At 44.0% G+C, this 12,095-nt stretch overlaps 1 protein-coding gene across 1 annotated transcript in view; it reads right to left on the reverse strand.

The window, feature by feature from the left end:
• The window catches only part of LOC144754118 (butyrophilin subfamily 3 member A3-like), a 602,932-nt gene that overhangs the window by 508,290 nt on the left and 82,547 nt on the right, over positions 1–12,095 (reverse strand). Inside the window, exon 4 of the mRNA XM_078641685.1 lies at positions 3,977–4,009. Within this exon, the coding sequence (XP_078497811.1) occupies positions 3,977–4,009 (33 nt within the window). The remainder of the gene's footprint in view (positions 1–3,976; positions 4,010–12,095) is intronic.

Below are 12,095 nucleotides of genomic sequence, written 5' to 3' on the forward strand. Positions count from 1 at the left end.
AACTCCAACTGCCCTTCTGTCTTAAATTTTGCCATTTCTATCTGGCATGCTCGCTCCTTCGCCCTGTCTTCTATTTCTTCAGGAGAAAGACCTTTAGAGGAAACACTGCTGCCGGGAGAGGACTCGGACCTATTCACTGGCACCTCCTCTTCCCCTTCCCCTGGCGGTACCACCACCGGAACAGAGGGATCTCTGGCCTCTAACCAGGCCTCCAATGCTGTGAGAAATTCTCCATTATTTTTGAGGCCTGTTGTAGGAACTTTCAACTGCTCGCAAAAGTGATCCAGCTGCTTTCTGTTGTGTTTCTTTATCTTCTTCCTATCAAACTCCTCTACAACAACAGGGGTAGTGACTCCGGCATCACTCATGGTCAAAACTGGCAGTGTTAAAAAAATAAGCTCCAGGAAAGCGGAGAACAAAAATAGAATATCCAACCAAAATAGATTGTGGCTGCGCTATGGTCTGCTTTCACTATGTAGCGCACACTAATCACTGCACATGGGTCATAAATGCAAAGTTCAAATCCTCACCGCTGACCCACCAATGTTAGAATCGGCTGTCTCTAGTTGGCAGAGGTACACACTTCTGACAAATAGGGACCCACCTCCTCTAGTCAGGGCAAGGGGATCACACACTCAGATAACCCCTGCTCACCCCCTTGGTAGCTTGGCAAAGCAGACAGGCTTATCTCCGAGGCAGTGCGTTAAGCATTTATGACCACATACAGTAATAAAGTGAATACACTACAAATGAACACAACACAGTAGTATTATAAAAATAAGGATGTTTATATAAGGCTTAGCAATAGGGGTGGGCGTAGTTCGCGAAGTAGTGCTACGCGAAGCTATGTGAAGCTACGCGAAGTGCACTTCGCACTACGCGAACTTCACGTAGCACTACGCGAGCTGCGTAGTAGCATTTTCGCACTGTGCAAGATGCAATTTTCAATGATTGCACAGTGCGAACAAGCATCCGGCACTGTGCAATCATTGAAAACGGCATCTTGCACAGTGCGAGCTGTAGTTTTCTGCCGCTCGAGTAGATTTTTACTCGAGCGGCAGCTTTCTCAACGCGAAATGGTAGTTTCTCATCGCTAGCATGCACGACCACTCGCAATGAGAAACCTGACCTCCCTGCGTTGAGAGTCTCGCCGGGATGTCATTTTGCTTGCTCGCAGTCGCGAACATGACGTTGAGGACCGCGAACAAGCAAAAAATGACCGCTGCACTACGCTATGATCCGCTACACGTGTTCGCACTGTGCTACGTGCTAGGTATAACAATGAGAATAATCGCCACTGAATGGCATTAATTCAAGCATGCCTAGCAAAAAGGGGGACTCAGTTGTTCCTAAGAAAAGAGTGCTACGGTCAAGGGAGGAAAAGGTAGAAAAGAGGGTAGTGCTCAGTGGAGGACAACCCTGGGCATCCCATTAGTTGGAATGAATGGCCTCACACACTCTTGCAAGTGTCATGCTTCATCATCGGCCGTTGCTCCTCGTTGGACAGGCGGTGCAATGTCCAACGGGCTCACCTCTAGGAGGGGCTCTTTACCGGAGATCTTTTTTCCAACAGCCTGTGGGTGAAGTGCAAGTGAGGGGCCAGGTAAGACGTGAATAGTGCAGGTGGGTGTGTTAAAATATAGCAAGGGATACCGGAGAGCAATTTATTCTGGTGGTTCCCATGCTATAAGTAAAACCAGTGGGTAGCCTATGATCGCCAGAAATTAGGTTCTGTATCACGATCTAGGTCGACAGGGCGTTCTGTGAGGTCAACATGTTTCTCGCTTCTGCAATTCTACTGCGATTCTTCAGGACCTAATTGAATTAATAATACATCTATCACATGGAAAGACCTCTAAGAGTGTCAATCTCTAAACATCATTGTTAGTTAATGTTGTACTACCTGGTTGATACTGCTCTTGCCTACAGGTCAAAGAGTACAGATGTCAACAGTACCCGGTAGGTGTGACTTCAAGGGAGAGAGCCAATAGGGGTTTAATGGTTCTCAGAGCCTTGGTCCAAGCTCTTGTGCCTACCCATCACTACCGGATCCCGGATCCCGGTAGTGATGGGTAGGCACAAGAGCTTGGACCAAGGCTCTGAGAACCATTAAACCCCTATTGGCTCTCTCCCTTGAAGTCACACCTACCGGGTACTGTTGACATCTGTACTCTTTGACCTGTAGGCAAGAGCAGTATCAACCAGGTAGTACAACATTAACTAACAATGATGTTTAGAGATTGACACTCTTAGAGGTCTTTCCATGTGATAGATGTATTATTAATTCAATTAGGTCCGGAAGAATCGCAGCAGAATTGCAGAAGCGAGAAACATGTTGACCTCACAGAACGCCCTGTAGACCTAGATCGTGATACAGAACCTAATTTCTGGCGATCATAGGCTACCCACTGGTTTTACTTATAGCATGGGAACCACCAGAATAAATTGCTCTCCGGTATCCCTTGCTATATTTTAACACACCCACCTGCACTATTCACGTCTTACCTGGCCCCTCACTTGCACTTCACCCACAGGCTGTTGGAAAAAAGATCTCCGGTAAAGAGCCCCTCCTAGAGGTGAGCCCGTTGGACATTGCACCGCCTGTCCAACGAGGAGCAACGGCCGATGATGAAGCATGACACTTGCAAGAGTGTGTGAGGCCATTCATTCCAACTAATGGGATGCCCAGGGTTGTCCTCCACTGAGCACTACCCTCTTTTCTACCTTTTCCTCCCTTGACCGTAGCACTCTTTTCTTAGGAACAACTGAGTCCCCCTTTTTGCTAGGCATTGTATTCTGGGCTCTGACTCAGGTTGGACCTTCCATTCTACTTCCTCGGAATGGTAAATTGAGCCTAAGGGTCAACATTTGATCCCACCCTCGTAACCCCCCTTTTTTGTTACATTAATTCAAGCATTCCATAAGTCACTTTGTTATATGATGACCTAAGTGTGACAGGTATGCCCCGACGAGGTTCTGTGCTCACTGTGTCACCGAAATCAAGGTGTTCATGGTTGATGAGCCCATAATAAGGGTGAAACTGGTCCTGGGTTGCTTGAGATCCACTCTCGGGAGGAACTGGCCTGGCAGTTCGGTCTGGACTCTTTGAAGCAGAGTCAAGACTGGTTTGCAAATGGCTGAGTACAAAATGAGAGTGACATGGCGGGCGTGAAATGAAAGATTGGGATGCGGCCCGGTGAGATCGCCAGTGGCTTAGATGAATTCAAGCTTTTCATCCAAAGCTTTGCTTTTGATGCCCTAAGTGTGACTGGTATACCCAGACATGGGTCCAGTGCTCTCTGTGCTACTGGAATCAAGCTATACCTGGCTGTCGAGCCCATAATAATGGCAAAACCGGTCCTGGGCCGTTTGTTTTCCGGTTGAGGGAGGTCCTAGCCTCACAGTTCCAGCTGGCCTGTCCTGATTGGATGAGGGTAAAAAATGATCTCCATATGATTGGGTCCAAACTGAGGTGCATGGTGGGGGGAAATTATGGATTGGGATGAGGCCCTGAGCGATCGCCAGTGCCTGAGAGTAATTTAAGCATTCCATCCATCACTTTGTTTTTTGATGCCACTACATTTAAGGTGTCATGCGAATCCTGTTTAAAATATACAGTGAAAACACAGGAACAACAGAACACAATGGGTGTTGTTCATGGTGCTTTTTTGGCACTATTTTGTTAGCACACAAGATGCCCTCACATAAAAAACTTGATGCTGCTACTAATTTTGCGCTAACATTTAGCGCAAATTAGCAGATTTGTATATCATTTAATTATGCATAATCTTGCATGATTCTTATGAAATGCCACTTATTTACACAAAAGCAAACTAAATGAGTTTCTAACACCTCTAAAAAGTACTCCTTCCTTCAGTGTGAAAGCATATCAAAACGTATGTGCTTACACTTGACCCATCTCCACAGATTTCATATTTAGCTCATAAATATTAAAATTCACTAATATGTCATTTACCTCTTTCCTTCTCCAGGTCACAGGCTGAGGCTCCTGAGGGGAGAAGAAAAATATCAGACACAATCCACTTTGGAATGTTTCTATCTCATGATGAAGATGTGAGCACACACTGGTACATATCAAACACAACATTCACATTAGTTGCATGGCCACCTTCCCCATTTGGCGGTGAACGCTAAGAGCATCCACTGAATTCACACTTATATGAATCATCATCACCCTTCTTCTACCCCACAGTTAAAAGAGAACCATGGACAACAGACACCATACACTGAAATGTAATTCACAAGAGTAAAGCTCACAGCTCCCCAACAGCAAATCAGAACAAAGGACTATTGGAAGTATCACTGCAGCATATTACTATGTGGTCCTGGTGTGACAGATATTGGCCATGCAGCTGCGCCCCAGAGTCATGCTGCACCTCAACAGAGAGACCCATCAAAGTCGAAGTGTGTCTGGGGGAGTTTAGGGGGGCTGTTTAAGCATTAGGAAGGTCTTGCATAAAGTTGGTTGTTATCTCTAATGATATAATGAACACCACATCATGAACTAGAAGACTGCAAAGAGTCATTTTCAGTAGTAATTCCCATTCAAAAGATTGTATTGTTTTCATTGGCATCTGCCTGTGTGCCAATCCTTTTAACGTAGTTATGAGTACCATGGGCTTTGCCTGCCTACACAGACCTTACCGCACTCTGGAAAATGATTTTACTTATAGTGAAATGTTGTTCATATGAGCACAGTTTTACCTCCCTCTTCCACTAAGCCAATAAATGAGAACAAGAGATGATATAAATTATATGCTGAAATTCAGTTTACAGGAACATAATGTTGAGTCATGCGATGAATCCACGCTAGTAAACGAGGACCACTAAAATGGAGAGTGTACTTCTAAGTGATATTTGTCAGTGTATTTCCAGGGCCACTAGAATTATGTGGCGGGGATGACTAATTTACATGACAGTGGCAATGTTCCTGTATTTTTTGTCTTTTATTTTGCCTTCTTAACAGGTATTTTTACCGTCTGGGCAACGTGGCAACTTATTAATGCCAGGTGCATACCTAAGGACCAATTTATATGTGGTAATCACATGAGCAGATGCTGGTACTGGGAAGCAGAGACGGCGGTGAGGCGTGGAGAGGCTCCAGAAAACATATCTACTCAAAGAGATATCCAATGGCGAGGGTGCGTGCATGAACTCTAAGAGCCTTGAGATCATGGAACAAGCACCTCCCACAGGAGACTTTACTCTCCTTGACCTAGTTATTGACATTAACCAGCATCATCGTATATCAATCAGTGGCGGTTCCTCTGTCAAGGAGGTGAAGCGTTGCCCCACTGCTTTTGGCAGTGAAAAAAAAGGAAAAAGAAACTAATAATAACTCCAAGTAAGGAGTGGGGTGAATTTGCTCTCAGAGCAGTGGGAGGAGTGGGGTGCACTATATAAGTGCACATGAATGTTTGACCAGCCCTCTTGGGCTCATGCGTTCTTTGCATGTTCTCTATGCAGGCAGGATTACAACCTGCATGGAGAACATGCTCAGGCCCTCATTCCCTGTCTGAGCACCGAAGCACGGCGCTCAGACCAATCCCAACGCTGCATTGCAGAGTTGTGATTGGCTATGGGGATGCTGGGAGCACGGGTGTCTACTGTTTCCACAGAGGACGCCAGGAAGTAGACAGAGAGGACGGTGGAGAGGTGGCAGCCAGATAGACAGCTGGCGGATAAGTGATTTGTTTTTTAACTGCCTTCCCCTCTTCCCCGATCCACGCCCCACTGCGGCTTCTGGGGAGCAGATGCCACTGCATATCAACTGCATCACCTGTGAGGGAAGCACTCCTTTGGGCCACATCCTACAGCCTAGGATGCAACTCTTTAACATTACACTGAGAATCTCTTTACCACTTGAAAGACGTCTGCTACTCTATCATTGGAGTTAAATCTACTCTATCATTGAAGTTAAATCTGCTCTAATTCAATCAGTACTCTGAATCATTACAGTGTTTAGAGAGAGTTCTGCCCTCTAATTCGGCTCACTTGAAAAAATCAGTCAGCAATTCAGATCCTATTTTAGATTCTCTCCTGACCATAGTAAAGTCCTTGACCCAGGATAAAAGGGTTTTATCGGATATTACTACCTGGTGCCCCCCCCCCCCCACTTCCATGTAAAGAAAGCGGGAGGGAATCTTTTGCTGTCCCTCACAACCAGTTGTCCAACAGGGTAAATCAAGTAGGGTACCTCTGTCTAGCTCTCGATTCAGGAAGTTTGGACCATAAGCTGGTTCTCTGTATTATCAGAAAAGGAACAACAAGCCTCCATTTTGAAGGCGAATGAGCTGTTCTTCTCCCTGAAAATTTTCTTAGAGCCTTTGTCAATGGAATCAGTAACTGGGCCCACCTCTCTCACCTCAGGCTGTGTCCCAGACTCCCTTCAACTAGGACAAATAACACCCATTCTCAAGAAACCAGGGGCCAACCCTAATGATCTGAACAACCTCAGACCTATCTCAAACCTCCCATTCCTTGCAAAAAAATTGGAGTCATGTGTTCTCCACCAACTCAATAAACACATTGATGAGTTCAACCTCTTTGACACCTTTCAATCGGGATTCAGGAAAGGCTGTAGCACTGAAACAGCCATACTCAACGTCTCGGATGACATTCGCAAAGCCTTAGATGATGGTGATGCCTGCCTACTCGTCCTTATTGACCTATCTGTGGCATTCAACACAGTTATTCATCCAGCTCTTCTAGAGACCTTGTCGAAGCGCTCCGGCATAAATGGTACTGTACTCAAATGGTTAACCACTTTCCTCCAGCATCGCTCGCAACATATTAAAATCAAATCCTGTCTCTCAAAGCCAACTAAAGTCACACTTGGGGTACCACAAGGCTCAATCCTCTCCCCGTCCCTCTTCAATCTCTTCATGGAGCCCCTCACAATCATCTTGAAAAAAGCTGGAGTGAGTTACCACCTTTACGCGGATGACACCCAAATCTATTTCAAAATCAAGTCCCCGATGACATCCAACACCTCAATACCACTCTAACGGAGATCCAAACTTGGTTCAACTTCAATCACTTAAAGCTCAACCCAGATAAAACGGAACTGATCCTATTCTCTCCAAAAAGCAGCCATCGTCCTATCCAAGAGTGGCTCAAGAATCTGGTTGCCCTAAACTTCCCCCTCGTTCTATCCGACTCAGTTAAGTCTCTAGGCATTACTCTTGACAAGAACCTATCAATGGAGGCCCACATCAAAAACTCTGCAAAAAGCGCTCTTTTCTCTCTAAAACACCTCAAGAAATTGAAACCTCTTCTTCCCCATGATGACCTCAAGACAGTAGTTCAATCCCTGGTTCTCTCTAAAATCGACTACGGGAACGCCATCCTTACAGGGACTCCAAAAGTTCACCTAGCCCCTCTAAGGGCAGTGCTGAACATGGCCACTCGACTTGTATCTGGAGTAAAAAGATTTGATCACATCACTCCAGCTCTCAACTCCCTCAAATGGCTTCCGATGGAAGAGAGATGAATTTACAAGCTGGCCTGCATCACACACAAAACCCTCCACTGTCCGGCCCCCAACTACCTGAACAACAAACTGGTAAGAGCAGCTCAAGCCAGAACACTGAGAAGCTCCAACTCACTTCTTCTCTTTCTGCCAAAAATGAAAATGAAAACCACCCAAATACTGTTCGTTTTCTGGCAATGCTCCCAGGATATGGAACGCTCTCCCTGGAGTCCTCAGATGCAACCCCTCCTTCTCCTGTTTCAAAAGGGACCTCAAACTCCATCTCCTTAACAAATACTTGCCTGAACAACGTCAACTAACCTAGACCTCAATATCCCGAGTTGACTCCCATTCAAGGATTGTTGGTGAACGGACTATGCTAATTCACCTTGTTTTCTTTTTTTCGCTCCCCCTCCGTTGCACAGTTATTTATTGTTCATGCTGTATTCTTTATCCGTGGTTTGCCTACTTACTGTCAGCCTTCTAGGTAATGTAAGGCCCTTCGGTTTTGAACAATATGTATGTGAAGCGCTCTGATACCTACGGGTCTAGCTAGCGCTATACAAAACTTTTTAAAAAGTTGATAAAGAAGACAATGTTCCAATGTTGGAAAGGGTGGTTGTTCTTCCCCACAACAGGCTACCAGCCATTCATCGTGGCAACAGGCTGAGGATTTCCTGGCCTCTCCAAACGGAGATCTTCCCCCAGCTGTCTCCTCTATCTCCCTGAATCTACAAGTTAAGACCCTTTCCTACAATGTGGTGGACAATATATTTTATAGTTGAGAAAAAGTGAGGGCCAACATCTTGTATAATGTTTTGAATGTGCCTTTTTCATTGAAATTTATTGGCATCTTGACCAAGAAATCTTAGAGTGCTTTACTAATATTGATGAATGGCAGACGGCTCAAAGAATTATTATTTGCCTCATGCCAATTGAGAACTCATGGGCATCTAGGAGGGCAGAGTAATTTTCAATTTAAAAATGGTATTAAGTTTAATCCTATAAAATTATGACATGCTACACAGTCGAGTCATCAATTTAATTTCCCTTTAGGAGGAGAAGGATAGCAGAATCTCCTTCTCCAAAATCTCTTGGTGAGACATTTTGGCCTTCATACCTCAGAGTATCACCATCACTGTAATCTATGCTAAATGAGAATATAAAAATTCTGCACCTGTCTCTGATAAAGAGGGTAGGAGTGTATCGCTGCCAGGAAAGGAGGGGTGGTGGAACGCTCTGGATACAGAAGATGCGACAGGGAGGTGCTATTTTAAAGCAGTTAATCTTAATTGTAAGAGTGCCATGGGGTTAAACAGCAGTAGACACACCTAGTAATGGCCAAAGCTAAAGACTGCTTTTGTGAAATACAGCAGAACACCTGAGTGATGGTAATAAATGGTGTTTCTGCACAATCTGCTGGCCGATACAATAAGCACCCAGTAAACTTGGTCAACTAACTGTTTTGTGCTAGAAAGGTACTTTGTTTTAAGGTGTGTCACAATCCCCTCCAAGAGGGGGCATGCAAAGGGGGGCATGCAAAGGGGTGGTGTTGCATTTCTTTTGAGCAATAATTTCAATTGACTTGCAGTCATTTTGTCCATGATTGGAATTTAATCCTTGCCATAAAAATATACTTCCACGGCGTCAAAACACCAAAGATTATCTTTTGGTGGTGAACCTATATATCCCCACCAACTCGGTGCATGTCAAGTAACCACATTTTTTACCTTTTTCTATGGCATTAGGGAGTGAAAGGAATGTAAATACATAATATTGGTTGGTGACAGATTTTGCCGTTAAATCCATTTCCTCCTCACAGTATGCTTGCCACAGTGAACGTAATTTGCCATACATCGAAGATTATATTAAGGCTTGCCCTGAATTATTTTGGCTCACAGTCTGGAAACATTCATTGGCACAACTAACTAGGGAGCTTATATTAGACTGCTTAAAATGTGATAGGGGCATGGAAATACCTTGGTTAGCTGCTGTTCACAAAAGCCTAACTAGCGTGAACTATGAGTATTTATTTCTAAATTCTTCAGATTCTGCCATTATAACTAAGAAAACACTTCAAACCGCTTTATATGCATCATATAGAAATGTTAGACACGACAAATAGATTCAGAAAACCTCTGTTGCTAGATATATGCATATTGAGAACATCTCCCACGCTCCATCTAGCTATATCCTGAAACCTATTGGCCGTTGGGGAAGGGGTTTACTGTTTCGGTTGAGGATTGAGACAACGGAATTCATGCTCTGCTTTCCTGTGGGGTACAACCCTAACCTTGATTATTTGCCGTGTCCCTGTAATAGTCAATATAAACAATCTATGCTGCATTTTTTATTCTTTTGTAGTTACTATTTAATACATACTAAAAGGTTTTTGATACCATATTTTAAGGCTGTACCTGTGATTGATCACAAGGCAGCATATGGGAAGGTTATTGCTTTGGAAGATGAAGAGCTAATCTTCCGGGTTGGATCCTTTTTGAAAGTAGCAGTGCGCACCAGTAACTCAATGTGCACCCCCTGAAATATGCTCATTTTATTTTAGTTTAAATCATAATTGTATCCTTGGTAAATAACCCCCCTGATGATATTCTCTTTTGTATCAGTATCTTTTTTTAAATGTTTTAACTGGAACTTGTTGTGCCCCCTTTGCTATTGGATAATTTTTATTGTATATGTTGTTGTCTCTTTGCACTTTTATGGATATATTCTTGTATCCGAATAAAGATATTGCATTGAATTGAATTGCTACTTTTAGTATGATTTGTGAAATGAATGTCAATGATAAATCCCTTGGTGATCTTAAAGCTCTCTCCTTTATTAACAATTTAGTTCAAAAGGGAGTAGGGTCTTGGAACCTCAAAGAAACAACAGCAACATTTGCTAAATCAAATGGTAGAACTCATTGGAATATGAAGCTAACTGCTAAAGTGAAAGAATCTTTGTGTCATTAACTGCGGACTCCCATTTTCTGCACCGAGAGCCATTGTCTAAATCTGAAAGCTATAAAAAGTTCCTGGTGGCTAAACCAAAGTCAAACAAGTTGTTTTCCCCAAAGAGACCACATTATAATCCTTTTGGCCACCTAAATAGGGATTTGAATAGATTTGTGAGAAGTGGTTTGAGCTTAAAGAAGGTGCCTCCCTTAAAAACACAGAAAGATTTTGGGAGATCATTTCTAGCTGCTGTGGTTGTAGAATAAACTCTTTTCCAAATCCAATTAAGGAAGATAAATGGCACATTATATTTGTGATCTGTATACTAGGAATGATGATGTAGAGTTGCCTATTGCCTCTCTCTTGTTTCCTCCCTGTACCTGCACCAGCATTTTGCCCTGAATCAACAAAAAATGGAGATGCGGCTAATATTGGGAGACTGAGAGTCTCTGGGGAGATGAGAAGATGGTGCCCCATGAGATTACCCTCTCCGTAATTAAAATAGAGAACTCACTTTGGGCTACTTTTCTTACTCCTCTTTCTGTACACTGTTACCACCATAGCATAATTCCCCTTTTCTGGACTAGAGCATTCTAGTTCCTTTACATAAAACGGGCCCCAAAATAGCCCCTCTAAGTGCAGTCAAATTGCCATACGTGGTGCGGTAGGAAGAATATTTGACAGAAGTATACTTGATCATCTTTCAGCGTGGGTTGAGGGCCAAAGATGCTCCCTGTTGAACAAGCGTTGTTTGGGATGAATTACAGCATGCTAGAAAGCATCTTTATACTGAAACTAAGGCCTGATTATGATTTAGGGCAGTGGGACCGCAGCCCGACATCATGGCGGTCGTAAGACTGTGGAAAAGTAAATTTTGCCATGTTCTGTGTCCCTACGTGTCATCCATCATATGTTATCTGTGCATGATTAATATGCATATGTTATTCCCCATGTTCGATTAATGACGCAATTACAGTTGTGTCCACCTCTAGTATGTCAGTTGTTCTATATGCGCATGGTCGCACATTCCAGATCAGGTCTGTCCCCGTATGAGGTCGTTTTCGGCCGCCCCCCCTAACATGTGGGGTACTCCTAGACCCCGAAGTATTACCGATGTTTCAAGTAATATGCTGACAGATTACCTAGCTTCCTTGATGTCTGCCCTCAACTCTTGTCGTTCACAGGTTGCCGCCGCATTTCCAGACAACACCGAGGTGGCACCGCATGAAATCGTTCCAGGATCCATGGTCCTTGTCCGGAATTTTGACCGCTCAAGTCCGCTGGAGCCTCGCTGGAAGGAGCCCCGACAGGTCCTCCTCGCCACCCGTACAGCCGTGAAGTTGGAGGGTCGCAAAGGCTGGGTGCACCTTTCGCACATAAAGAAGTTTTATGGACTAAAACCAGTCTCAAAGAACATTTCCCAGGATTCAAAGGACTGCCAAAGTATTATTTTTAAGGACTGTCCCGCAAAAGACATTGCTACGAACCCTTCCCAGTTAGAGAAAACTCCGCAGCAGGAGTATAAGTTGAAACTCCGGTCTAGTAAAATAAGTCAGCCAGTTTGATTGTCTAAGTCCTCCCCTAGGTGAAACGGTTAGACTGTTTCTGACATGTATAAAATAGACCCCCATAGTGAGAGAGTTAGTCAA

The sequence above is a fragment of the Lissotriton helveticus genome, chromosome 5_1, assembly GCF_964261635.1.
Source record: "Lissotriton helveticus chromosome 5_1, aLisHel1.1, whole genome shotgun sequence".
In the NCBI taxonomy this organism is placed as follows: Eukaryota; Metazoa; Chordata; class Amphibia; order Caudata; family Salamandridae; genus Lissotriton; species Lissotriton helveticus.